This window comes from Solea senegalensis, linkage group LG19 (genome assembly GCF_019176455.1).
Source record: "Solea senegalensis isolate Sse05_10M linkage group LG19, IFAPA_SoseM_1, whole genome shotgun sequence".
NCBI classification, from domain to species: domain Eukaryota; kingdom Metazoa; phylum Chordata; class Actinopteri; order Pleuronectiformes; family Soleidae; genus Solea; species Solea senegalensis.
In genome coordinates, this window is record NC_058038.1 from 10,584,744 (window position 1) to 10,612,072 (window position 27,329).

The 27,329-nt window shown below is 39.5% G+C and overlaps 5 protein-coding genes across 8 annotated transcripts; 2 read left to right on the forward strand and 3 right to left on the reverse strand.

Annotated features, from left to right (window-relative positions):
- Window positions 1–701: 701 nt before the first annotated feature.
- ccdc137 (coiled-coil domain containing 137) lies at window positions 702–3,625 on the reverse strand. Of its 2 annotated transcripts, none has more exons than XM_044050140.1 (6): window positions 3,447–3,625; window positions 3,018–3,163; window positions 2,699–2,924; window positions 2,447–2,529; window positions 1,775–1,854; window positions 702–1,692 (listed from the first exon to the last, which is right to left on the reverse strand). In XM_044050140.1, the coding sequence occupies exons 1-6, from the start codon at window positions 3,512–3,514 to the stop codon at window positions 1,489–1,491; spliced, it is 807 nt and encodes a 268-aa protein (XP_043906075.1). In that variant the 5' UTR covers window positions 3,515–3,625; the 3' UTR covers window positions 702–1,488. The 2 variants fall into 2 exon arrangements, with proteins under 2 accessions (XP_043906075.1, XP_043906077.1); XM_044050142.1 differs by having other exon boundaries at window positions 3,410–3,471.
- Window positions 3,626–4,884: 1,259 nt separating this feature from the next.
- LOC122784857 (tetraspanin-10) lies at window positions 4,885–8,082 on the reverse strand. The gene is made up of 3 exons (XM_044050250.1): window positions 7,953–8,082; window positions 7,298–7,869; window positions 4,885–7,186 (listed from the first exon to the last, which is right to left on the reverse strand). The coding sequence occupies exons 1-3, from the start codon at window positions 8,040–8,042 to the stop codon at window positions 6,892–6,894; spliced, it is 957 nt and encodes a 318-aa protein (XP_043906185.1). The 5' UTR covers window positions 8,043–8,082; the 3' UTR covers window positions 4,885–6,891.
- Window positions 8,083–12,504: 4,422 nt separating this feature from the next.
- Window positions 12,505–16,593, forward strand: LOC122785839 (immunoglobulin lambda-1 light chain-like). Of its 2 annotated transcripts, none has more exons than XM_044051820.1 (4): window positions 12,505–12,933; window positions 13,021–13,346; window positions 15,280–15,313; window positions 16,084–16,593. In XM_044051820.1, exons 1-4 carry the CDS (start codon window positions 12,894–12,896, stop codon window positions 16,407–16,409), a joined length of 726 nt encoding a protein of 241 aa, XP_043907755.1. In that variant the 5' UTR covers window positions 12,505–12,893; the 3' UTR covers window positions 16,410–16,593. The 2 variants fall into 2 exon arrangements, with proteins under 2 accessions (XP_043907755.1, XP_043907754.1); XM_044051819.1 differs by lacking the exons at window positions 12,505–12,933; window positions 13,021–13,346 and adding exons at window positions 14,406–14,584; window positions 14,672–14,997.
- Window positions 16,594–17,329: 736 nt separating this feature from the next.
- LOC122785840 (immunoglobulin lambda-1 light chain-like) lies at window positions 17,330–21,011 on the forward strand. Of its 2 annotated transcripts, none has more exons than XM_044051822.1 (4): window positions 17,330–17,473; window positions 17,551–17,876; window positions 19,818–19,851; window positions 20,522–21,011. In XM_044051822.1, exons 1-4 carry the CDS (start codon window positions 17,434–17,436, stop codon window positions 20,845–20,847), a joined length of 726 nt encoding a protein of 241 aa, XP_043907757.1. In that variant the 5' UTR covers window positions 17,330–17,433; the 3' UTR covers window positions 20,848–21,011. The 2 variants fall into 2 exon arrangements, with proteins under 2 accessions (XP_043907757.1, XP_043907756.1); XM_044051821.1 differs by lacking the exons at window positions 17,330–17,473; window positions 17,551–17,876 and adding exons at window positions 18,752–19,112; window positions 19,200–19,525.
- A 2,316-nt stretch (window positions 21,012–23,327) lies between these two features.
- LOC122784866 (immunoglobulin lambda-1 light chain-like) lies at window positions 23,328–26,444 on the reverse strand. Its single transcript, XM_044050266.1, has 4 exons — window positions 26,380–26,444; window positions 25,967–26,292; window positions 24,532–24,565; window positions 23,328–23,921 (listed from the first exon to the last, which is right to left on the reverse strand). Exons 1-4 carry the CDS (start codon window positions 26,417–26,419, stop codon window positions 23,596–23,598), a joined length of 726 nt encoding a protein of 241 aa, XP_043906201.1. The 5' UTR covers window positions 26,420–26,444; the 3' UTR covers window positions 23,328–23,595.
- Between the last annotated feature and the right edge of the window lie 885 nt (window positions 26,445–27,329).

Sequence of the window (27,329 nt, forward strand, 5' to 3'; positions counted from 1 at the left end):
GCTGTCCCCACTTATTGCATTTTCTTGTCACTGTGACAACCCTCAGAGGACAAACACAGACGAGGAACAACTCACTGCTCAAGGTGAACAAACAGAAATAACTGAGCCCACAGTCCAGATGGCATTTATTTCATACTACTACTAGATAATGCCATCTGGTGATAATATTCATTGGTCACTATTGTAACAATTGTAATGTTTGCCTTTTGATCTGGGATGCTTTAAAACCTTTTGAAATATCAATTACACAAACATCTGACTTTGTAGTTTGCCCCATAGGACCAATATTTAAAAGACCTAGTTAATGAAGGTAAACCTTTTAAGCATTACTTATGTCAACAGCGGTGGCTCTAATAAGTCGTTCACGTTTAAAAAGGCTAATGTTATTTATTTATCCAGTGGTTCAGGCTCTCAGCGAGGTACAAATAGAACAATGTATTAATTCATTCTTTGTTTGTTTTTTTACATTTTGTTCCCCCCAAAAAAACGTTTGCTGTTCAAGTTTAAAGATGGTTCTTCCGGCAGAAAACGGCAGGCATGCAATGTATTTGCATAGAGCCTATCAACAGCAAGCTAATTCAAAGTGTATGGGGAAAGCTGAATAAACAAGTAACGTGTTATTCGAAGTTGTACATGGACTTGGTGGTAAAACTGTTCTTCTGGCAGCTGAGGATTAACAAGTTACAAAGACTCTAAAAGTATTACTCTGTGACAAACCCTTTTATTGCTCAGGGGGGGAAAAAAATGTACATTTCCAGCTGCTAATATGCTCAGAAAAGCTTCAGAACAGTTATGTGACTTAGTAAAAATTGATTTATTACTTTAATTTCGTTGTTTTTATTTTACTTACTAGTATAAACTGCACTGAATTCTGCTCTGACCTATTGCAGGACACAGCATAACATATCCTTAAACCTACATGTAAACGATGAAATGGTATACAACCAAAAAATACATTTATATGTTATGTTGCCTCAACCTCCCATATGTGGAACCAACTCATGTTCACAAGAGAAGCACTGCCATCTAGTGGCACTACAGAAAACAATCAGGGATTGATACAGAATATTCCTTGATAAAACCTTTATAAATTTTATTGTCCAAATATCACAACACTAATTATGTCAGTCGAAAATACAACGATAGGAAGTCAACAACAGCTCCCCATCTGCACATACTTCACAGAATGGTGATGAGCTACACGAAATCATTATAATGTCCAATCCTCTGTTGAACTGTGATCATTTAAGTGGGGGAGGTTTAACTTACCTCAACTGTGGCCTGTGGATGCAAATGTTTGCTTCATTCCCTGATGGTTAGCTTCACTGTGGTAAATTACAGTAACCCTCTGGCATATAGCACCCAGAGTCTGCTGATCTTACAATCTGTCTCAGTTTCTGAACATCTCTGTTCAGTGCAGTTACTCTCACTGTAGTTAAGGAATTATATTCCCCAAATAAACTGATGTGATTCATCACAGGCGGTTCTCTAGGTTTTATGTTTTTGTTTTACAGCCTGGCTGGCAGTCATGTCCACATGCTGCTGCTGTTTCTGTTTCTTCAAATGACGGTAGGCCTCCACTGCTCGCTCCCTCTCCTCCTCCATGATTCTCTGTCTGGCCATAGAGGGCTTAGCTGTGGATACTACTGCATTGCCTAGGAGAGAGTTCAGAAGCAGTCCCTTTGTAGAATTCTGGTAAGCAGAGTAGAACAAGTTACAGTTAGCCACTTAGTCAAATTACTGTGATATAGGGGTAAATCAACAAAGCAGTTACCTTTGATGTGCCTTGAGCTTTCCTAGGTTTGATGTTCAAAGACGGGGGGGCCATGGAAACCTCCCCAAATGGAACATGATCTAAACATCAAAACCAGCATTTGTTTACACAAGACATGTTAACTGTAGCAGGTTTAGTGCTGTATAATAAGGTGGAAAAAAAACAACTCATTACAGCTGCTAAGCATTAAATACAGACATATAGACCTGACAAATCTTAATCTACTATTCAATATTTGAGCTTTACAGGAATGTTAGGTAGTAATACAATGTATTTTCTATTGGCTATTCCTATAATATCCCCATACTGCACAGAGTCAAATAATATTCCATTTTAAATAACCCTGGATCAGAAATAGTAACAATTTTACTTCTAGGACAATCCACAAATAATTAATTAAGAAATTAAAGAAATCCAAGAATCTTATCACACAGAGCAATAGTTGCAGCAGCCTTCTGTCAACTAAGACAGTGAGGTGACTCAAATCAACACAAACAATAGAAACAAAAGATTTGGGACAATGTACTTTCTGAGCTTAAAAGAATATACATTTGGCTGGTATCTGAATATTTTTGTGATCAGTCAACTACAATGCGAAATCCAAAAATTAATAAATAAATGTACAAAATTGCAGACAATCACAATGATTATCCATGCGCATCGATTACCTACCTACAAACATCTCCTTTTCCATCATGTCCTCTTTTCTGTTCAACTTTTTCAGCTGTAGTCTCTGTAGTCTCCCTTTATCATACCTGTGAGAAGACATTAGACTTTTATAATCCAAGACAAGTACGATAACATGATTTTGAGTTGACGTTATTAGAACCAGAGACCACACATTGCATAAAAGCAGAAAATGTTTTCATCTCTCAGTTGTCCCCATGGCATTTGGTTACTGATTTGGATTCAGTTGGTACTCACTCCTTCTTTTTCACAGACTTGCCCTTGTCGACAGGCCTCTCCTGTTGGTCTGCATCCAGCTCAGGCTTTCGGTCTACCTGGTTCTTAGTAAGAAACAGCACATGTTTGGCCGCATTGTCCATGCGCCGCAGATATGCCTTCTCACTTTCATGCTTTCCCCTCTTAAAATGCGGCACAGGGATTTCTCCATCCTCTGACTCGTCTGGTTTGCCTTTGGATGAGATGGCTGAGGAAGACAGAAAACAACTTTCTTAAAATCTATACAACAAAGTCGTGACTGAAGAGCACAGACCTTTGCTCGATTATTTTTTTAACTCACCTTCTCTTAGCTTTTTAGATTTTATGGATCCCGTTTTCATTTGATCCTTGCTCTTGATTATCTCGCGCAGCCTGAACGGGATGTGTTTAAGATGGTCCATTTCTTTGGCTTTCTTTGGTTTGCCATCTCGCTTAAGCGTCTTATCGCTGCAATTCATACATAAAATGAAGTGAGATAAGGACAAGTTAAAGCTAAAGTTGGCAACAATTACAATATGGTGGATGCCAATTATTGTAAGACACAAAATAAATAGTCCGGATACATGCATTATGAAAAAAAAAACGGCAAAAGAAGTTAACTGCAGGCTAATGTCATCTCTTAAGTATGAGTTTAACATTTCACTTTGGTTAGCAGCGAGCTTATGGCGCTAATAACAGCTAGCTAGCACTTACTCCTTTGCCTTTTACACAGTTAGCTTCCTTATGTTACCTCGCGTGCTGTTTAGACTTGCCCCCTCTTTTTACTGGCTCGTTGGCTTTCTTCGTATTCTTCCCCATGTTAGTTAAATGTGTATGAATACATTCAGACAAAACAACAACACATGTGGGACAAGCGTCGTATCAGCCCTTTCAACTCTGAACCTTCACCTTAGACAAAGAGGGGGCAAGGAATGAAGGAAATGAAGATGTCTCACTCTGTCAACTTGTCGGGAACAACGTAGACGTAAAGTTGGCGTATCTTATGTCGAGGTTTAAGGACAGGGATTATATCTTGTAGTGGTTTAACGAGTGTTTCAAAATGTACACCATGTAAAATACGGAATGGATCGCAATCTAAAAGGAGGACGAATTCTGAGTGGAGTGATACATCTAAAATAGTACACGATCTTTGCTCAGGAGGCCACTCTGATTTGCTAAACCCAACAGTTGCAGTTTTCAGTTGCCACCGCTAGATGGGAGTGTAGTAGTAGAGAGCAAGAGGATATGTTACATGACATGTGGGAAAGAACGTTCGATATTTAAATTAATAACACAATGCAAGGTGCACCAAGAACTGCTCTAAAAATAAAAATAAAGGGAATAAAAACTACCCAGGTGGAAAAATAGATAGTGATAAATACCTAAAAACGAAAACACGAATAAATACATAACATGAATATGTTCAACAAGTGTATATGTAGATATATATATATATATGTGTGTGTATATATACATATATACATATACAGTATACACATAATGTTTGTGTGTCATGTTGCATGTCCTTTGTATGTCACGTGTGTGTGTGTGTATGCCTGCCATTAATCATGTTGTGGGGACCTAAATCTGTTTACACAGTCAAAATATGTGGAGACTTGTCTACCTTGTGGGAATAAAAAGCAAGTCCTCATAAAGTCACTTATCAAGACATATTGTATGGTTAGGATGAGGTTATGGTTCTTGTATATGTGGCTTTGTGAGGACCAAAAAATTGTGAGGACATTTTGACTGGTCCTCACATCTTTAAAGGCTTTTTTAGGTGGGACCTGGTCTTGGGGTTAGGGTTAGGTGTGTGCTGGTGAAATGAAGCTGCTGCTGCTGTTTGTATGTTCACAGTCCTGTAGAAATGACATAATGTTGCTGATGGTAGGCAGATAATGAAGCTCACGGAACATATTCTGAGCAAATCCCTTTGCTCCAGACCAGGTTGTGGAACTGTGCAAATTGCATGTGCACACTGTTGTTCTAAAATCCACAGCATTTGTCTTTGCTGTCATGTGTCTGTTGAACATCAGGAAATGAATATCCCCTCAGCTGCCTGTCAGCCAATATTGCATGTGCAGCTCCACGTGAATGTGAAAGACATATACATGTGTAAACAAGTGACGAGGAGCCTGCATTTTATTGGTTGGTAGAGTCATAACCTTCTCAGTCTGTGGCATATATAATATTGTGGCATATTTTATTGCGCTCCACTCTGTACACATACATTGTGATGATGGCGAAGGTTTTGCTAAAGTTGACTTCCAAAACTTCTTCCACCTGCAGAAAATGTGATCATGTAAATAACAATGTATTGTCTTGTTGTGTTGGGGCAGATTCACCATCTGTGTCTTCACAGTGTTCTGATTATGGAGGCACTGTATAGCTTAGAGGCTTTAGCTGTTTAATAAGTGATGGGAGCATGAGATTACAGCAGACTCTGCTCTGTAGAATTATTAAGATGTTAACTTGTTTAGAAATGTTTGAATAAAGATTACAATAGTTTGCCAAATTATTGTGAACCAAAAGTCAAATAAGTGACTCTGAATATCCCATTGTAGCTTAAAGGACTGTAAAATGAATATGGATGTGGGCAAACCTGAAATGAAGATGGAAAGCAAAGCTCCCCTCAGAGCCACAGGTCCTGTATCCCTGTGCAAGTCCACAAAAGTTCAAATAGAGGAACAGCCGCCAGTTCAAGAGTAAGCCTCCTAAGAGGGGCGTCATCGGGTATGTCAGTTTTTTCCTGACCTCTAAAGAATTTTAATAGAAACCACCACCATCCACCGTTAAGGTGAATCTGTCTCTCTTTATCAGTTTTGGAGAGGAGATCCCAGGAATGGAAGGTCTTGGCACTGGTATGGAGAATTGGCAGTTATGGAATCACATTTAAACCATGTAGCCTGTCCTTGTTTTTGCTCTGACCATTTTTTATTTTCTTTTTAGACATCACTGTAATCTGCCCGTGGGAAGCCACCAATGGGACCTGATGGGGCTTTCAATGCCAGTCGGAATCATCAATCGTGGCTTGATGTAAAGTATGTTAAGTGTATATTGTGGATGCTGATTTTTGTCCAAGTTGTTTTATACATTAAATCACAACCATGTGCTATGGAAGCTGTAACTTTTTTTACTGGCTTTAGGTTTCATTACAACTTTCAGCATACATCATACTGTTGTAATCAAATGCAGAATAAAGTTTGACCTTTTTTTTAAAAAAAACAAAAAACTAAAGGTTTTTTTCCTTCCTCCTTATTTTCCTCTTTGATAAACTGAATTGTTGCTGTAATCAGACAATGTCAACATGTTTGAAACATGACGTTATCTTTATTGCACTGCTTTGATCTGTCCCTTTTTTTAAAAAAAGAACTGTGCCATATTGTGATCACACAATGATCATGGTTGTGTAAAGGGTCAAATTCAAAGGGCCTTCCCTGAAACTTATAGAAACAGTTTATGATTAGAGTATAGGATTTAGCGCACATGTCTGTATAGTTGCAAGCTAGTTAGCTTAGCTTAGCGTAGCACAAAGAAAGGACACAGGGGAAACCGCTTGTCTGACTTTGCCCAAACAACACAATCTGCCTTCCAGCTGCTCTAAAGCTCACAAACCAACATGCTGGATGTTGTATCTCCAATAAATATTACACAACAATTCTACAAATGACAAATTGCGGTTTTACATGGAGTAATGTTGTCGCTAGTCTATTGTCTGTTCACAGTTCACCTTTCATCCAGTTCACACATAATCAAATAGAATTTCTTTCAGAAAGATGTTAATGTTCACCAAGAGCTAATGACAACAGTCGCTCATTAAATATGTTTTTATGAGGAAAACAGTTATTGTTAGTTATTATGTTATTAGACCAGTTTTCAACCTTTATGGAGATTGTGTCTGATTTATGATCTAATTTGATGGTCTTTTGCTGAACATGTGGCCAACAACGTGTTTTTCCGGAGAAGTTAAGGTTTTTACAGAAGAATGACGGTATAAGGCACATGATAATTGATAATTAGGTCAAGTGTGACTGACTCACTTGAGGTTTGTAATTTGAATGCCTTACCTTCGATCTCTCTGAAAACCTTGATGTTTTCTTTGCAGAATTAATTATGTCTGTCACCACCCGCTATGTTTTTCACTCCAAGTCAGTAAGGAATACTTAAATATCACTCGTCAGTCTATGTCATAATACTCAGTGCCTCTGTATGGTCTCCAGCAGTCGTGTAGTGATTAACAGAGTCAAAATCTGGACGCCCACTATGACAATGGCGACTGTCCCGATCAAGCCATTGTGCTGCTCGATCCAGCGAGAGATTCCCCCCAGACAGCCACCCAGGAAAATGACACTCTGAGCAGTAAACTCGTCAAGCAGCTGGGCTCCAACACCACACTGAGAATTCCACACTGTGCCGTTTTCCAAAGGGTCCACACAGCAAGTCGCAGGGACGCCACAGGCCAGCACTCCTGGAGCTGAGCAGTTGTAATATCTGGGAAAAGGGGCAAAATGAACAGACTGAGCAGCACATGTAATCCCCAGGCATTCTTGACTAAAAGGTCCTTATGTACTTTTACTTAAAAGTCAGTCGCACTGAACTCACATGTTGACGTCCCAGTCGCGGTAGTTATCTGCCCCGCAGCACTGCAGATTGGACTGGATCTCATCTGTGATGAACCTCAGATCCAGATCATCCTGGTAGTGCACCATGGCGGTCAACATTCCTGACCGGATGTAGTTTCCAATCTGATCCTGTAGACTGTAGAGCATGATGGCAGCCAGCACCTGGGCTGTGACGAGCACCAGCACCAGAGCGGAGAACAGCTTCAGTAAGCAGCAGTTCTCTCTTAACGTGCCCACACAGCCTGTCAGGCAGAGCAAGGTGAGCACAAGGCCCAGAGTCGCAAGTATCAGCATGGGGTCAGTACCGATACTGCCGACCTTCTCCTGAGCAAATGACTCTTTGCTGATGAGGCCCCACATCCCCAGACCGAGAACCACAAGGCCCAGAACTGTGAACATAAAGTTGCACAGGAACAGGAAATATTTGAGGAAATAGTCAATTAAAGAATAACTGTTAGAGTTGTTGTGGTCTTGTCCTTTGGTTGTCCCCGCTTCCATACAATCCGGAGTGACAAGATCAACCTCCTCGGCATCCTCTTTTGCAGAGCTTGCCTTTGGACACAGAGGGATACAGCTATACATATCATAGTTTTGAGAACAAAGAGACAAAGACAGAAACATTCTGTGGCCCTTACCTTTGGTATGAGGGGTGAGGACTCATTCTGTGACTTGTCCCTCCTAAACCACGGCAAAGGAATCCTTTTTATCACCCAATGTCCCCTCATGTTGAGGAGTTGAGATGAACCTCCCTGTGTGTTTGCCTGGTCAGAGTACTGTATGAACAGAAGAGCATGTGAGCTGAGGAGGAGGAGTGACCACACCGTGTTTAACCCCAGGCTGCTTTCTTCATCATGTGAGAGTCACAGTCAGGGGATTACACGGTCATTGTAGCATGAGAGAGACTCTCTCTCTCTAGAAAAAACTTTTAACACAATGTTTACTCAGATAAGCCAGATTGTTCAGCTCTTATTTACTCATTTAATCGGAAACTGTAAATCATAAAAAAAACAAAACAATGCTTTATTCATATATATATCTTCTTTTATGCCATTGTGTTATATGATTCAATATTGTGCTTTGGGATTTGTCTTTGTGTTTTCTTGCTTGTTGTGATTTACACCTTCAGGGCCACCATACAAATGAAATGAAAACTCTAAGCTGTGTGTTTCTCCTACAAAATAAATCCAGAGTTAATGAAAATGAAATAAAACCAACAGTATGTAGATGATGTAAGCTGAGTGTGTGTGTGTGTGTGTGCGTTTGTGTGTGTTTGTGAGTGCATGTGTCCAGAGGAAACAAATAAGAGCATACAGATCCTGCATTTTGATTCAAATGTTGGAGATAAAATGGAGATAAAAGATATTGCTGGAATGACTCATGGCTGCTAAGATACGCAGCCATGAGTGAGTCAATTACAAACAGCATGTGAGAAAGCAGATGTGACCGAGGCAAAAAAAAAGAGGTTGGCTCACACTTTGGCTGCACATGTCCACTGCTGTCATTCTTTCCTCTGCACTGAGAGGAAGAGCTCGACTCCAGATATGAGTCCTGCCATAAATCTGTTATTTTCTCCCACATGTATGTATGTGAATTCAAATAAGAGAACACAGTGGATATTGGAATATATAGTATACATAACATACGTGTATTTGTGGTACTAACTTGTGCTTCGTGTTATTTTAGTTCTCCCATATGTTTTGCCTATAAAATGTCTTTTTCTTCCAAGTATTATACACTAAATGCCACTTTATTAGGTACACCTGTTTGACTGCTTTTTAACACAACTATCTATCTATATTAGGTGTCCTGTGTGCCTAATAAAGTGGCAAGTGAGTGTCTATATATATATATATATATATATATATATGCATATAAACATACATATATCTATAAATCATCAATCTGGCATATGCATGTCCTGCTGTGCAGTCCATCAAAGACAGAGCAAACAATCTGTACCAAAGACAAAACCAAGACAAAATACGTGTTTACTCAAATGTCAGTTATGAGCTAAATAATATGTTAATGAAACAGAAAACGTAGTTGATAGATGAATAAATTGTACTAATCTGACAGCTTTTTCCTCCTTGTGAAAATGCCTTTTATTTATTCTGTACAGCACTTTGGTCCATTGTGGTTTGTTTAAAGTGCTTAACAAATAAAGTTGGGTTGGAAAGTTGGATTGGAAGGTTTCTTGGGATTTAATCAGCATTTCTTTCTGTGGTGTTGCCAGAAATGAAGAAAAGTACAGCACACATTAGGCAATTCTGTCTCCATGTGTTTAAAGTTGGTGCACATGGCAGCAGTCGCTTCCCAGCCAGACTCACTTTCAGTATCTGTCATATTTCAGTACTGTGTGTGCACCAGCACAGGATGCAGCACGATCGTTCCAGTGGAACGAGACTCCGATCTGGAGTCAATCAAAGTTGTAAATTCATGTGATAATGGGCATTTTATTCCTGAACTGTCAAGACAGTAGACATTAAATGTGAATGTGAGTGATACCATACATTTTTGTTGTTGTCCTTCTCTTGGGTCCAGATGCATTTCACAGCCAAAATGTCTGGACTTTAAAGTGAAGAAATCTTTCTCCGACAAACATGTGCTCCCTTCACTCTCCATTAGCAGGCAAACATTAATTATCCAGATTATCAAAGGCAAATTAACGTCAAAAAGGGTTTGAGCTGTAAAAAACTGCTACATTAACATTATTATATTATAACGATGAAATGATTGACGCGTAACAACATGTGTTTTCATTACCTCTCTCCGTATCGTCAAACATACAAGGACAGTTTCTTGCCGGGTTCGCCATTATCCAGATGGAGAGCAGGTTGTATTACAATAGTCGTCAGGAATGCTAAATGGTGGAGCCACACTGCTACACACACACACAAAACACCTCCTCTGGATCAGAGCCTGGGTCACCCTGCAACACTCACAGCAGCCAAGAGTTATAGGCAGCATTGTTAGGGGATTATATGGACCTCACAATTAGGAGTTTGCTTTTTTTTTCTAAAGTTTCCAGATGTTGAGGCTGCAAGACACATTTACTGAGGGCCTTAAGTGGAAACCATGTGTCTGCATGAGCTTTGTCCTCAGTGTGTCCATGCCAAAGACACTGCATCACTTAAGTGGGTGGGAGCAGGTGGTGGGATGGAGCTTTGGGAGTCCGTTATAAGAGAACACTGCCGGGGTCACAGTTACTTAGTGGGTCACTGCTGAAGGATCGTATCACAAGGAGTGTTTTTTTTCCCTCCCAAGGTACTACTTCACTAAAAGGTATCGTAACATCCAGCGCAGCTTGATTGATCTCACATACTGAGTGAGATATTTTCCTCGCATCACTTTCTGCTCCTCTGCAGCACCCGTGTCACTGTCTGTTGTTGTTGTTGTGTGAGGAGGATGAGGATGAAGGAGGCTCTGGTCCTTCTCTGCACGGTCTCAATGTGTGGAGCTCAGAAATGGAAAACCCCACGCTGGGATCCTAAAGGTCAGGGACGTCATTCCACACTCTGTAAAAGATGTCTACCTATACTGTATAAGTGAATGGATATGTGCCTTCACAGTAGTCTCAGTGTAAGTTTCTGTCTTCAGCAGAACACACCTATAGCAGGACCTGTTCCAATCTGACGCAGGTCCTGGACAACTGGAAATTTGCCATTCTAACCCAAATGAAGGACATGCTGATTAATGACCATGCCTCCGTCCTTCCTGAATACAACAGGTGGGTCCCACCAGCAGCATCTGACTGCAGCACAAACGAGCTTGAACAAAAACAGGGATCTTAATGTTCCGCAAACTGTGAAGGAGAATAACAAGACTGTGACGTAAGTGATGTTTTTGAGCGCCACAGTCGCACAAAATTAGGAATTGTGTAACTCGCTGCACTCTGTATTTGACCGCCGACTTGTCAGAGCCAGTAATGTGATATACCACTGCCAAGGTCCTCACAAGGACAACTCCACTTGATTACATCACCCAACTACACTATTCCAGAAGAAATTGGGAAATGTTTCAGCTTCTTCCAGTGATGATTAACGTCTGGCAGACACTTACACTCTGGAGCATGATACCAACAGCCATGGCCGTGTTTGATGTGAAAATTCCTGACTTATTTTAAAAAAAAATAGACCCATATTATTATTTACTTTATGGCTTAATTAACACTGACGTTTCAGTTTGCCGTTACAGCTGTTACTTTCTCTTGACATTAACCTTTTAATACGATCATTTATTTTGAAATATCACCCACACAGGTTGGAATGGTTTCATCTAAAACACTGGTATTGCTACATAATCCTCCGCGTACAAATATAAGCAAATGTCCACGACATTCAAATCATCGCCAGGTGATCAGCTCTGACTTTCACGTGAGCCACTGGACGTTCCAGTGGGAAGGTTTACTGACTGGTCACCCCGATACTAGAGACCACTTATTCACTTCACTCAAATGTCTCTGCATTTGTGCAGGATCCAACCTCTGTCAGATGCTCTGGGAGACCTCTACAAGCAGTTTAACGGTCTAAAAGACGAGCTGGGAAAGCTTACGACAAAGTTTGACAGAGTGGAGGCTTTCGTGGACGACCTTATATTTACTCCGCCGCAGCGACCCGTACAGAAGATTCCCCCAAAGTTTGGTCTGAAGTCTCCTCTGCGGGCTCAGATGAGGGCCCCTGATAGAGGGTTTATCACCAATCCAACAGTGTTCAGAATGAGGAGGAGAGGGCCTCAGAGACCTTAGGCTCTTTACAGTGTACACTTTTTATTTGTTATAAACATTGTTAGACAGGTGTTTATTTTATTTTATTGAGTGTGATGTAATAGGATCACAAGACCGACTTGTGGTTTGTAAATCTCCACATCCTGTATTACCTAGTTGTACAAACATATAACCACAAGGTGGCAGTATTTACCAATTTAATCACTGCACTGTCTGGTTATAAAGTAAAGCAGTGGATTGAAATGTAAAAGCCAATAATATACTAGAGTTAATTCTTCACTTCAAATACAAGTTGTGTGATCTCTTCTCCATTTTCTGTTTGTTTTTTTATGACTATAAAAAACTATTGCACGACCCTTTTGCTATACATGGAACAATTTGATTTACAACAGCTATACAACATCCAACTAGAAATAAAGACAATAAGACAATCCTATATTGAATTGAACACAATTCATCTACTACCCAACCCAAAGTTGCAATCTAACTCAGATCAGTTGTAGTGATGATTCATGTTATTTCACAGTAAATATCTTCTCATGCATCAATTAATCATGCTTTATGAACTGATATATTGATAATGTGACAATGAAAGAAAATTGGGATTTAAGGAGGAAATCCATCAGACTGGTGTGTACAGTATATCACCAACAGACTTGAATAATTAAATATGAGCTTGAATCAGTGACACAACCTGAAGTTTGTGCAGGGAAAGTAAGATGCTATAGAGGAGTGTTGAAACTCCTCCTCCTCTGTGTCTTTATAAGCCTCAGTCTCTCTTGTCACCACACTCCAGCACCCTGCTCACCTCTCTTCCTGACAGTCAGACTCTCTTACACCACACACTGACAACATGCTGGGGACCCTCTGCACTCTCATCACTGCTCTAACATGTAAGACCTTCTTCTCTGTCCTTTAAAAACCCATGTTATCTCCAAACAGAAACCTTTGACTCAAGTGTTTTCTCTGTATGTTGACAGATGTTGATGCAGCGATCGTGCTGACCCAGACGCCTGCTGTCCACACAGTTTCTGCAGGACAAGAGGTTGTTCTCAGCTGCAACATTCAGAGAGATGATGGCTATTCTGCACGGTGGTATAAACAGGTTCCTGGTGGGGTTCCTCAGTATGTTCTGAAGTTTCACCACAGCAACAGTTCACCAAGCTTTGGAACAGGATTCTCTTCAGACCGATTTCACTCTAAATCCTCATCAAACATAGATTACCAGTTCATTATAAAGCGAGCAGAGGCAGGAGATTCTGCTCAGTATTTCTGTAGCACATATGATGACTCTGCTTCTGAACATGTATCACAGTGATTTACACTGTGACAAAAACCTCCTCATTAAACACTTCCTCTTTCTGAATCTCTGACACGTTAGAATAGAAAAGAATAGAATGTAAGACCACATGTGAATAAAATCAACTTAGCACAGTTTAGTATTTTTTTATAAGCCAGAAACAAAATGCAAGTAGTGCTTTTGATATTTGTTTATATTTTCATTGTGTTTTTCTTTGAGTGTTCCAGTGCAATAAAGAGTGCAGATGATAAAATAATGGTAATGTCACAGTCAATAGTTTGGTTTCCTATTGATTTGCTGCTAAAGGTTTGAAACCTTCAGTCTTCTCTAATAACTTGTCAGGAACACAGAGAGGAAGGAGACAAACATGAAATGTACTAACTGTGTGTTCATTGTTACACACTCTGATGTCGTCAGTAAAATCATTCATTCATAGACAGTGTATACAAATGTACATGCACTGTATTTACTGGGATGTTCAAATTGTGTGCACTTGAAGTTTTATTCAAGCTTTGCACATTTGCTGCACATGGAGCAATTTGATGGATCAAAGTCCTGCAGCTGCACAACATCTACCACCATCAGAAGTGAAATATAGTTAATAAGAGGAAAGTGATGATCATGATTAGTTGGTTTAACTTGTGCACTTGAACAACCGCCATCCTCAATAACCCCACTACTATTGCAGGCTTTTATATATAATAAATAATGATGTTTTCCTCTAATCCAGACAGTGATTAGATGTTGCTGTTCAGGTGTGCAGAAACATTATGTTACAAACACGACAGTTTATCACACTTGAATTAATTATATGATTATCTGAGTGAAACTAAGATGAAATAAAATGCTGTTTTTCCTCGTGTGATCTCTTTGAAGATCTTCACATACAACAATGAAAGCTGCTTGTGAACGGATTAAGTTATGATGTAATACATTTGATTATTTAAACATGAACAGAAATGTCAATAAAAACAGCGTAACAATCCAGCAACAGACTAATAAACACTGTGTGCTGGTGAATGTTAAATGAATATAATATGAGATTGATCCAGTGACAATGACGATGTAAGAAAACTGAGCCGAGTGTTGAAACTCCTCCTCCTCTGTGTCTTTATAAGCCTCAGTCTCTCTTGTCACCACACTCCAGCACCCTGCTCACCTCTCTTCCTGACAGTCAGACTCTCTTACACCACACACTGACAACATGCTGGGGACCCTCTGCACTCTCATCACTGCTCTAACATGTAAGACCTTCTTCTCTGTCCTTTAAAAACCCATGTTATCTCCAAACAGAAACCTTCGACTCAAGTGTTTTCTCTGTATGTTGACAGATGTTGATGCAGCGATCGTGCTGACCCAGACGCCTGCTGTCCACACAGTTTCTGCAGGACAAGAGGTTGTTCTCAGCTGCAACATTCAGAGATATGATGGCAATTATGTGAGCTGGTATAAACAGGTTCCTGGTGGGGTTCCTCAGTATGTTCTGAGGTTTTACCACGGCAGCAGTTCCCTAGACTTTGCAACAGGATTCTCTTCAGACCGATTTCACTCTAAATCCTCATCAAACATAGATTACCAGTTCATTATAAAGCGAGCAGAGGCAGGAGATTCTGCTCAGTATTTCTGTAGCACATGGGATGACTCTGCTGTTGAAGCTGTATCACAGTGATTTACACTGTGACAAAAACCTCAGAGAGAAACTCACCACAGATTTCATGAATTCTGACTAAAATCAGTCAAATCAAAGTGAACCTGGGGTGAAAGGCGACTGTTAGAAAGAAGAATGCACAGGAATGTTTGAAAGAAACGCAGCAGTTTTTAGTAAAATAAACAGACTGAGATGTTGACAGTGAAAGTTGGAACGTTTCACTTCCGCTCCCGTCATCAGTGAGAGTCAGGAGGTTTTTGTACAGCCATGTGTACAAACTGAATCACTGTGGTATTCGGACAAGGCACCAAGCTGATTGTGGCGGGTAAGTACTTTTCAACTGATCATGAAACAAAAGTGATCTCTGATATTTCACTCACTTTGATGAAAATGAACGTGTTCATTTCTCACTACTTGTTTCAGACATTTAACGGTTGTTTTGGGGAATTTCAGCTTTGTCTTGGTACCATGTTGTGAATTTAACAGAACAAGAAATAAAATGCTTTTTATTTTAGTTTTACACAAACATAGATTTTGTTAGTAGTAGAGTATTTGAATAAATGAGACAAATTTACTTATTTTCACAGTTTCACAGAACAAACCTTTGTAAAATCAGCCTCTTTGTTTCCTGATAAAAAGTATTTTCATTTTAAAAGAACAATGCTAAAACAATTTAAATACCTTTATTTCATATTAGGTTCTTAAAATTAAATGTGTTTTTAGTAGTTAGAGTGAGTATTCATATGGCATAATTATTCACAGTGATACATTTAATCAGAACTATATTAAAAGTAAAATGTGATGTTCCTTTTTGTAGGTTTGCCACTCTCAGTCTGATGAGTGTGTACTTCTGTCTCTATAATGTAACATTATTTTACCAAACGTGATAAAACTCCAAGTCACTTTATCTTTGAACCCATGTTTTTGTAGACATTTGTCTCAGTGATCATATTCTTCATTAGTAAAACAAACATGTGGATATTTTAGATGTATATAATGACATCTGAGCAGCAAACAAAATACAGAGGGACTGCTGTGTTCTTGGTGTTTATTAGACTCTTGGTCATATTTGTGTTGTCCTCCATGTATTTTCAGACTCCAGTCTCCCTCCTCCTGTCCTGACTGTCTTCCCTCCGTCCAGCGCTGAGCTCCAGACCAACAAAGCCACTCTGGTCTGTCTGTCCAGTCAGTCTGTGCCTTTTGCAGATGTGACCTGGTTGCTTGGCGGGAGTCCAGTGAGCAGCGGAGTCTTCACCAGCGCTGCTGCTCACCAACCGGACCAGACTTTCCAAATCAGCAGCCATCTGAGCGTCCAGACGTCAGACTGGAACCAGGATAAGCTTTACACGTGTAAAGTGTCGCTGGGCTCCCAGACGTCAGAGAAAACCATCAACAAGTCGGTCTGTCCCACTGCAGAATAACAGAGGAGCAGAGTGACCATTTAAAACCTGCTTCTTCTTCTGTTTGTGCTGTTTGCTCATCAATATGTTCAAGAGTTTGTCTGCTTGTAATACGTGCTGTGAACATTAGGTGGAGCTGTTGTGTGACATTTGTAACAGTTGCTTAATTTGTTCGATGAAATAAAAAAAACATTGCAATCAAAAACATGTCTGTTTGATCTGATGAAAAATGGAACTTACATCAAAGGCATCTGAGCTGCTAAATGTTTTCTTTTTTAAGAGATTAGAATTTTCTTTTGATATTTATGTCCACGAGAGGAACAGGAAACAGACGATTCCTACATTATATTTATCTGCTCATACATTATTTCAAATAAGCAATGACACGTTGTCAATACATTTCCATTTCCAATAAACTCAGAGTGAATTTTCTATGATTTCAAGTCTTGCCGAACAATCAAATGAGTGGAAACCGAAACTGAGATTTCATCCTCCATCAGTCAAGCATCACCTCCTCCTCCTCCTCCTCCTCCCCAGCATGCACCTGCAGACCTCCTCTCCAGATTTACAGCTTCATGTAAATGAATAGATCATGTTACAGACGTGTGTTAAATGACAGGAAACTGTCTCTGACTCAAAACACACGGCTCTTTTATTTACATTACATGTGGTTCTTACGGACAGTAGATGTCTGTAAATAATGTTCACTCACTTTCAAAGTTTATATCCTGAAAATCAATGACAAGTGTTGACCCATTAGAAGCTGTTAGTAAAGGCAGCAAAGTTACTGAAAAACGATAAAACACAGTTCAATGATTTAAATCCATTGATCATCATGGTTTCACTCAGCGATTTCCCTCCAAAACTCTGAAACAGACCACACAGACATAATCGTAGCTCCTCCTCCGACCAGTGTCTCACTGTCAGTGTTGTATTAAAAGGCTCCTGCTCCACCTCCTCTCCTCATCCTGCAAACCCTCGGCTCTGTCAGCAGTGAGTTCTCCCTGTCTGTAATACAAGGTGGTTCTCAGCACACACTGACAACATGCTGTGGAGCCTCTGCACGCTCATCACTGCTCTGACATGTAAGGAGGCCCACTCACTGCAGCTCTGACCTCGTCTGTGTGTTTCTCTTGACTCCGTGTTGTCTTGTCGTTTCCAGGTGTGAGTGGAGTGACCGTGGTGACACAGAGGCCTCCTGTTGTGACGGCGAGGAAACAAGAGACAGCTTCCCTGGACTGTAATCTGGGGACTGTGACTAACAGTGCTGCTCGCTGGTATAAACAAATCCCAGGAGCAGTTCCTCAGTATGTTCTCAGGTTTTATCATGGTAATAGTTCTCCAACCTATGGCTCTGGGTTCTCCTCGTCCAAGTTCACATGTACTCATCAGTCAACATCAGATTATCGTTTGACCATAAAAAATGTGGAGGAGCGAGACTCAGCAGTCTATTATTGTCAGACGTGGGACAGCTCTGCTTCTGAAGCTGTATCACAGTGATTTACACTGTGACAAAAACCTCCTCATTAAACACTTCCTCTTTCTGAATCTCTGACACGTTAGAATAGAAAAGAATAGAATGTAAGACCACATGTGAATAAAATCAACTTAGCACAGTTTAGTATTTTTTTATAAGCCAGAAACAAAATGCAAGTAGTGCTTTTGATATTTGTTTATATTTTCATTGTGTTTTTCTTTGAGTGTTCCAGTGCAATAAAGAGTGCAGATGATAAAATAATGGTAATGTCACAGTCAATAGTTTGGTTTCCTATTGATTTGCTGCTAAAGGTTTGAAACCTTCAGTCTTCTCTAATAACTTGTCAGGAACACAGAGAGGAAGGAGACAAACATGAAATGTACTAACTGTGTGTTCATTGTTACACACTCTGATGTCATCAGTAAAATCATTCATTCATAGACAGTGTATACAAATGTACATGCACTGTATTTACTGGGATGTTCAAATTGTGTGCACTTGAAGTTTTATTCAAGCTTTGCACATTTGCTGCACATGGAGCAATTTGATGGATCAAAGTCCTGCAGCTGCACAACATCTACCACCATCAGAAGTGAAATATAGTTAATAAGAGGAAAGTGATGATCATGATTAGTTGGTTTAACTTGTGCACTTGAACAACCGCCATCCTCAATAACCCCACTACTATTGCAGGCTTTTATATATAATAAATAATGATGTTTTCCTCTAATCCAGACAGTGATTAGATGTTGCTGTTCAGGTGTGCAGAAACATTATGTTACAAACACGACAGTTTATCATACTTGAATTAATTATGATTATCTGAGTGAAACTAAGATGAAATAAAATGCTGTTTTTCCTCGTGTGATCTCTTTGAAGATCTTCACATACAACAATGAAAGCTGCTTGTGAACGGATTAAGTTATGATGTAATACATTTGATGATTTAAACGTGAACAGAAATGTCAATAAAAACAGTGGAACAATCCAGCAACAGACTAATAAACACTGTGTGCTGGTGAATGTTAAATGAATATAATATGAGATTGATCCAGTGACAATGACGATGTAAGAAAACTGAGCCGAGTGTTGAAACTCCTCCTCCTCTGTGTCTTTATAAGCCTCAGTCTCTCTTGTCACCACACTCCAGCACCCTGCTCACCTCTCTTCCTGACAGTCAGACTCTCTTACACCACACACTGACAACATGCTGGGGACCCTCTGCACTCTCATCACTGCTCTAACATGTAAGACCTTCTTCTCTGTCCTTTAAAAACCCATGTTATCTCCAAACAGAAACCTTTGACTCAAGTGTTTTCTCTGTATGTTGACAGATGTTGATGCAGCGATCGTGCTGACCCAGACGCCTGCTGTCCACACAGTTTCTGCAGGACAAGAGGTTGTTCTCAGCTGCAACATTCAGAGATATGATGGCAATTATGTGAGCTGGTATAAACAGGTTCCTGGTGGGGTTCCTCAGTATGTTCTGAGGTTTTACCACGGCAGCAGTTCCCTAGACTTTGCAACAGGATTCTCTTCAGAACGATTTCACTCTAAATCCTCATCAAACATAGATTACCAGTTCATTATAAAGCGAGCAGAGGCAGGAGATTCTGCTCAGTATTTCTGTAGCACAGGGGATGACTCTGCTTCTGAAGCTGTATCACAGTGATTTACACTGTGACAAAAACCTCAGAGAGAAACTCACCACAGATTTCATGAATTCTGACTAAAATCAGTCAAATCAAAGTGAACCTGGGGTGAAAGGCGACTGTTAGAAAGAAGAATCCACCTCAAGACACAGGAATGTTTGAAAGAAACACAGCAGTTTTTAGTAAAATAAACAGACTGAGATGTTGACAGTGAAAGTTGGAACGTTTCACTTCCGCTCCCGTCATCAGTGAGAGTCAGGAGGTTTTTGTACAGCCATGTGTACAAACTGAATCACTGTGGTATTCGGACAAGGCACCAAGCTGATTGTGGCGGGTAAGTACTTTTCAACTGATCATGAAACAAAAGTGATCTCTGATATTTCACTCACTTTGATGAAAATGAACATGTTCATTTCTCACTACTTGTTGCAGACATTTAACGGTTGTTTTGGGGAATTTTAGTTTTGTCTTGGTACCATGTTGTGAATTTAACAGAACAAAGAAAATGCTTTTTATTTTAATTTTACACAAACATAGATTTTGTATTTGAATAAATGGGAGATATGTACTTATTTTCACATTTTCACACCTTTTATTTCATATTAAGTTCTTAAAATTAAATGTGTTTTTAGTAGTTAGAGTGAGTATTCATGTGGCATAATTATTCACAGTGATACATTTAATCAGAACTATATTAAAAGTAAAATGTGATGTTCCTTTTTGTAGGTTTACCACTCTCAGTCTGATGAGTGTGTACTTCTGTCTCTATAATGTAACATTATTTTACCAAACGTGATAAAACTCCAAGTCACTTTATCTTTGAACCCATGTTTTTGTAGACATTTGTCTCAGTGATCATATTCTTCATTAGTAAAACAAACATGTGGATATTTTAGATGTATATAATGACATCTGAGCAGCAAACAAAATACAGAGGGACTGCTGTGTTCTTGGTGTTTATTAGACTCTTGGTCATATTTGTGTTGTCCTCCATGTATTTTCAGACTCCAGTCTCCCTCCTCCTGTCCTGACTGTCTTCCCTCCGTCCAGCGCTGAGCTCAAGACCAACAAAGCCACTCTGGTCTGTCTGTCCAGTCAGTCTGTGCCTTTTGCAGATGTGACCTGGTTGCTTGGCGGGAGTTCAGTGAGCAGTGGAGTCTTCACCAGCGTTGCTGCTCACCAACCGGACCAGACTTTCCAAATCAGCAGCCATCTGAGCGTCCAGACGTCAGACTGGAACCAGGATAAGCTTTACACGTGTAAAGTGTCGCTGGGCTCCCAGACGTCAGAGAAAACCATCCACAAGTCGGTCTGTCCCACTGGAGAATAACAGAGGAGCAGAGTGACCATTTAAAACCTGCTTCTTCTTCTGTTTGCTCATCAATATGTCGAAAAGTTTGCCTGCTTGTAATACGTGCTGTGAAAGTTACGTAGAGCTGTTGTGTCAGTGTTGCATTCAATAAAAAATTTTCAGTGAAGGCACTGTGTCCCAAACGAGCCTGAGATTCTTTGTGCACACTATAATTAATCCAAAGATAAGATTGACTGGAGCAACGTAGTCAGCACCTCATTCTGCTCAAGGAAGACTCTGTGCAACATGTATTTATTATTCCGTTCTCTTATTGAAGCTTTCTTTAGCTTGTTAAATCACACAAAGTGAAACAGAATGTTCACCCTCAGTCAGTGAAGCATCACCTCTCTACTTCACTTTCTTTTAACTTCCCTATTTTAACATCTCCTGATTTAGCCCCATTCAAACAAAAATATTTTAGCTTATTAGTAGTTTGTGTTGAGACAGGAAACATAGATAGAATAATATACATATAGATATATATATGTACAGTATATACCATAAACTTTTAGAATTTACCGTACATATGTGTGTGGATACTGCAGGAGATTATAGCTTATTGAGATGCAGTAATGATGATATAATGTAAGAAACGTGGTCATTCTTGTCAGACTTGGCTTTATGTATAGAACTGACACAGCTTATATAATATTGTAATGTTTTAGTCAGTTTCTTTCAGTCAGGGGCGTTCCCAAATGAACGCAGATACACTTGTGTTGACACATATTAAACACATTGTTATAAATGAAATGGCAGCATAGTGCACGTGAAGAAACAGGTGTGTAAATAGGCTGAAGCACAAGCTTATTTTGCCTATACCCTATACGTACGTCAATTGAGGCCCAAAGGATCTGATATGGAACTACTGCTCGGACACGAGCGACTGCCTACGTAGTTAAGAGAACGTGTGTCAGAATCAGAATGTACTGTTTTTACTGTGAAAAAAACAGTACATTCTACTGTGGAAGTAGTGACTTTAAGATTCTTTTATTATGGTAACAAGTCACGATAGGTCAAATGCAAAGGTACATTGTGTGTAATGTACTTTTCTTCCCTTCCAAATGTGTTGGAGAACATTTGTAGAACTTAATTTGAACATCGAAACTCATCAAAAAATGATTTCATTTGTCCATTATGAGCTTTCGTAAAAACAAGACAGTCTTGCTCGAGCTGACCCAGCTCTTGATATAGATATAAAAGCAGTTATATACAATACACAATTCAGTGTTTTATAATTATTTTATCTTCATTTTCTGTCAGATTTAATGAGTGGACCTTTCATAATAGTTTCAGCCATCCAACATGTGTCAGTAGGAACAAAAAGGGGAAGTGTTTAATGAGGAGGTTTTTGTCACAGTGTTAATCACTGTGATACCCACTGGTTAGCAGAGCCGTCCCATGTGCTACAATAATAGACTGCTGAGTCTCGCTCCTCCACATTTTTTATGATCAAACGATAATCTGATGTTGACTGATGAGTACATGTGAACTTGGACGAGGAGAACCCAGAGGCATAGGTTGGAGAACTATCACCATGATAAAAAACAATAACAAACTGAGGAACTGCTCCTGGGATTTGTTTATACCAGCGAGCAGCACTGCGAGTCACAGTCCCCAGATTACAGTCCAGGGAAGCTGTCTCTTGTTTCCTCGCCGTCACAACAGGAGGCCTCTGTGTCACCACAGTCACTCCACTCACACCTGGAAACGACAAGACGACACGGAGTCAAGAGAAACACACAGACGAGGTCAGAGCTGCAGTGAGTGGGCCTCCTTACATGTCAGAGCAGTGATGAGCGTGCAGAGGCTCCACAGCATGTTGTCAGTGTGTGCTGAGAACCACCTTGTATCTCGCAAGAGTAAAAAGGTTTGGAGGATGTGGAGAGAAGGTGCTCGACGGGCAATTTATGAACACGACACTGAAACTGAGAGAATGACATGGGGGAGGAGCTTCGATTTAGTCTGTGTGGTCTGTGACTCAGCTCAATTATTTTTCATCATTATGAGGGCCACACGTTTTTCTTTTGATTTCGTATTTTAAGTACAGAATCTCCGTTTTGCACACGTCAGGGAATAAGTGACTTCCTTCATGTGAATAACACAAGTGTGTTTCTGGTCAGACACAGTTGCCTCTTCTTTTTATGAAGGAATAATTTAATAAAAAATATGTATCGCTTGTTCTCTTTCAACATACATTTCTCAAAGTCAGTGACCGAAAGAAGAATAGGCGGCAGCTCGAGGCTTATTTTTGCCTAACCTGACAGAAGGGTTAATGACACAGAGCCTGTTCATTTACATGGAGCTATAAATGAGAGGGAAGGGTCTGCAGGTGCATCCTGGACCGGAGGAGAGGGAGGAGTAGAAAAGTCATGCTTCACTGATGAAGTGAAGAAAACTCAGTTCCAGTTTCTACTTTGACCAGATTTTTTTTATTTTGCAACATTTCATTTGATGCCAGCTGATGGATTTTGATTTAATAAGCCACTCGATCCATGAACACAATTAAAAACAAACATATGCATATGTCCCAGATAAGCATTACAAACACAAGATTTTGATAGCAATGATTTTTTTTTATTATTATTGAGTCTGCAAGTAGGCGATTCAAAGCTGATACAACAGCGCTACCTAATGGTCATCAGGTATATTACAAGCAGACACATTTTGATGAGCAAACGGCACAAACAGAAGAAGAAGCAGGTTTTAAATGGTCACTCTGCTCCTCTGTTATTCTCCAGTGGGACAGACCGACTTGTGGATGGTTTTCTCTGACGTCTGGGAGCCCAGCGACACTTTACACGTGTAAAGCTTATCCTGGTTCCAATCTGACGTCTGGACGCTCAGATGGCTGCTGATTTGGAAAGTCTGGTCCGGTTGGTGAGCAGCAGCGCTGGTGAAGACTCCGCTGCTCACTGGACTCCCGCCAAGCAACCAGGTCACATCTGCAAAAGGCACAGACTGACTGGACAGACAGACCAGAGTGGCTTTGTTGGTCTGGAGCTCAGCGCTGGACGGAGGGAAGACAGTCAGGACAGGAGGAGGGAGACTGGAGTCTGAAAATACATGGAGGACAACACAAATATGACCAAGAGTCTAATAAACACCAGCAGCGCAACAGTCAGCGTGTTTATTTGTTGACATCCTGGCACAATATAGACTAAAAGAAAGACCAAAACTATCTAAAATATTCACAGGGTGATGATAATATTCGAGTATTCGAGTATGATCATAGAAAACAACTTGTTATATCTTTCTTTCTGTTGGGAGAATACTATTGCATTAGAGGAACAGAATGACACATATTTCATACAAAAGTTTGCATTTAACAAACTTGTATTTGAGTTCTAAAATCATTTATCCAGTCACTAAATAGGCCATGTCAAAAAAATACCAAAAACTATTACTATTATGTTACATTTAAAATGACACATACAATTCTTAAGGTTTTTTTTGTTAATTTTTTTTTTTCTAACAGATTGTAAAATGTAACAAAAAAAAGTGTTTTCTTGTCTCCAATCTTTTGAAATACCTTACTATTACCAAACTCTACTTTTGTAGCTATAGATTACACACTTTTAAAACGTTGTAACAATGAACATATTCTCCTTAAAAAAACAACAACAGGGATTTATTTTGTTGAATGATCAGTTGAAAAGTACTTACCCGCCACAATCAGCTTGGTGCCTTGTCCGAATACCACAGTGATTCAGTTTGTACACATGGCTGTACAAAAACCTCCTGACTCTCACTGATGACGGGAGCAGAAGTGAAACGTCCTGTTGAAACCAACTTTCACCGTCAACATCTCAGTCCCATCGTCAGTTTATTTATTCTACAAAACCCTGCTGCACATCTTTAAGGCTTTTATTTTTTGTTTTGTATTTACCATCGTGATCCAGGTTCACCTTTATTTGGCAGATTTCCGGTCATAATTCAGTTAGTCTCAGTTTTCCTACATCAACTAAACTGGATGTTTTTGTCATTTTACATTGTGTCACTGGATCACGCTCATTAAATGAATTTAACATTCACCAGCACACAGTGTTTATTAGTCTGTTGCTGGATTGTTCCGCTGTTTTTATTGACATTTCTGTTCACGTTTAAATAATCAAATTAATTACACCATAACTTAATCCGTTCACAAGCATCTTTCATTGTTGTGTGTGAAGATCTTCAAAGAGATGACACGAGAAAAAACAGCATTTTAAAATCACACAAATAGTGTCTTCAACTGATCTGACGTCACCAAACCATTCTCATTTTATTTCATCTTAGTTTCACTCAGATAATCATATAATTAATTCAAGTGTGATAAACTGTCGTGTTTGTAACATAATGTTTCTGCACACCTGAACAGCAACATCTAATCACTGTCTGGATTAGAGGAAAACATCATTATTTATTATATATAAAAGCCTGCAATAGTAGTGGGGTTATTGAGGATGGCGGTTGTTCAAGTGCACAAGTTAAACCAACTAATCATGATCATCACTTTCCTCTTATTAACTATATTTCACTTCTGATGGTGGTAGATGTTGTGCAGCTGCAGGACTTTGATCCATCAAATTGCTCCATGTGCAGCAAATGTGCAAAGCTTGAATAAAACTTCAAGTGCACACAATTTGAACATCCCAGTAAATACAGTGCATGTACATTTGTATACACTGTCTATGAATGAATGATTTTACTGATGACATCAGAGTGTGTAACAATGAACACACAGTTAGTACATTTCATGTTTGTCTCCTTCCTCTCTGTGTTCCTGACAAGTTATTAGAGAAGACTGAAGGTTTCAAACCTTTAGCAGCAAATCAATAGGAAACCAAACTATTGACTGTGACATTACCATTATTTTATCATCTGCACTCTTTATTGCACTGGAACACTCAAAGAAAAACACAATGAAAATATAAACAAATATCAAAAGCACTACTTGCATTTTGTTTCTGGCTTATAAAAAAATACTAAATTGTGCTAAGTTGATTTTATTCACATGTGGTCTTACATTCTATTCTTTTCTATTCTAACGTGTCGGAGATTCAGAAAGAGGAAGTGTTTAATGAGGAGGTTTTTGTCACAGTGTAAATCACTGTGATACATGTTCATCAGCAGAGTCATCATATGTGCTACAGAAATACTGAGCAGAATCTCCTGCCTCTGCTCGCTTTATAATGAACTGGTAATCTATGTTTGATGAGGATTTAGAGTGAAATCGGTCTGAAGAGAATCCTGTTCCAAAGTCTAGAGAACTGTCACTGTAGTCAAACCACAGAACATACTGAGGAACCCCACCAGGAACCTGTTTATACCAGTACACATAATAGCCATCATATCTCTGAATGTTGCAGCTGAGAACAACCTCTTGTCCTGCAGAAACTGTGTGGACAGCAGGCGTCTGGGTCAGCACGATCGCTGCATCAACATCTGTCAACATACAGAGAAAACACTTGAGTCAAAGGTTTCTGTTTGGAGATAACATGGGTTTTTAAAGGACAGAGAAGAAGGTCTTACATGTTAGAGCAGTGATGAGAGTGCAGAGGGTCCCCAGCATGTTGTCAGTGTGTGGTGTAAGAGAGTCTGACTGTCAGGAAGAGAGGTGAGCAGGGTGCTGGAGTGTGGTGACAAGAGAGACTGAGGCTTATAAAGACACAGAGGAGGAGGAGTTTCAACACTCGGCTCAGTTTTCTTACATCGTCATTGTCACTGGATCAATCTCATATTAAATTCATTTAACATTCACCAGCACACAGTGTTTATGAGTCTGTTGCTGGATTGTTACGCTGTTTTTATTGACATTTCTGTTTATGTTTAAATCATCAAATGTATTACATCATAACTTAATCCGTTCACAAGCATCTTTCATTGTTGTAAGTGAAGATCTTCAAAGAGATCACAGCAGGAAAAATAGCATTTTATTTCATCTTAGTTTCACTCAGATAATCATATAATTAATTCAAGTGTGATAAACTGTCGTGTTTGTAACATAATCCTTTTTATGCGTTACATTAACGTCATTACTGTGAACTTTGCAACTGGTGAATATTTCACTGTTACTCACTTCTGCCCAGTTGTACTGCTCTTTTTCATCTTTTTCTTTTTTTTTTTAAAAAAACAACAAAAAACATTTATATACTGTGTATATATACGTATACTGTTCACTTAACTTTTTAAAATGTTGTATGCTTGTTATGCACCAATGACACCAGAACAAATTCCTTGTATGTGCAAATCGTACTTGGCAATAAAGCTCTTCTGATTCTGATTCTGATTCTGATAATGTTTCTGCACACCTGAACAGCAACATCTAATCACTGTCTGGATTAGAGGAAAACATCATTATTTATTATATATAAAAGCCTGCAATAGTAGTACTTGCTGATCCGTGTCTTACATGAAACTGAGAGACGAGGTGTGCAGGTGCATCCTGGGTAAGAAGAGAATGAGTACAACACAGAGATGCT

Coding starts and splice junctions, on each gene's coding strand:
- LOC122784866 (XM_044050266.1), bottom strand. CDS start 26,419: ATGCTGGGGACCCTCTGCACTCTCATCACTGCTCTAACAT. Junction 26,293..26,379: donor TCTCATCACTGCTCTAACAT/GTAAGACCTTCT, acceptor GTATGTTGACAG/ATGTTGATGCAGCGATCGTG. Junction 24,566..25,966: donor ATGACTCTGCTGATGAACAT/GTATCACAGTGA, acceptor TGAATCACTGTG/GTATTCGGACAAGGCACCAA.
- ccdc137 (XM_044050140.1), bottom strand. CDS start 3,514: ATGGGGAAGAATACGAAGAAAGCCAACGAGCCAGTAAAAAGAGGGGGC. Junction 3,164..3,446: donor AAGTCTAAACAGCACGCGAG/GTAACATAAGGA, acceptor TATGAATTGCAG/CGATAAGACGCTTAAGCGAG. Junction 1,693..1,774: donor AAGCTCAAGGCACATCAAAG/GTAACTGCTTTG, acceptor TCTGCTTACCAG/AATTCTACAAAGGGACTGCT.
- LOC122785840 (XM_044051822.1), top strand. CDS start 17,434: ATGCTGTGGAGCCTCTGCACGCTCATCACTGCTCTGACAT. Junction 17,474..17,550: donor GCTCATCACTGCTCTGACAT/GTAAGGAGGCCC, acceptor TGTCGTTTCCAG/GTGTGAGTGGAGTGACCGTG. Junction 17,877..19,817: donor ACAGCTCTGCTTCTGAAGCT/GTATCACAGTGA, acceptor TGAATCACTGTG/GTATTCGGACAAGGCACCAA.
- LOC122784857 (XM_044050250.1), bottom strand. CDS start 8,042: ATGAGGGGACATTGGGTGATAAAAAGGATTCCTTTGCCGTGGTTTAGG. Junction 7,870..7,952: donor CCTCACCCCTCATACCAAAG/GTAAGGGCCACA, acceptor CTGTGTCCAAAG/GCAAGCTCTGCAAAAGAGGA. Junction 7,187..7,297: donor CGCGACTGGGACGTCAACAT/GTGAGTTCAGTG, acceptor CCCTTTTCCCAG/ATATTACAACTGCTCAGCTC.
- LOC122785839 (XM_044051820.1), top strand. CDS start 12,894: ATGCTGGGGACCCTCTGCACTCTCATCACTGCTCTAACAT. Junction 13,347..15,279: donor ATGACTCTGCTTCTGAACAT/GTATCACAGTGA, acceptor TGAATCACTGTG/GTATTCGGACAAGGCACCAA. Junction 15,314..16,083: donor CACCAAGCTGATTGTGGCGG/GTAAGTACTTTT, acceptor ATGTATTTTCAG/ACTCCAGTCTCCCTCCTCCT.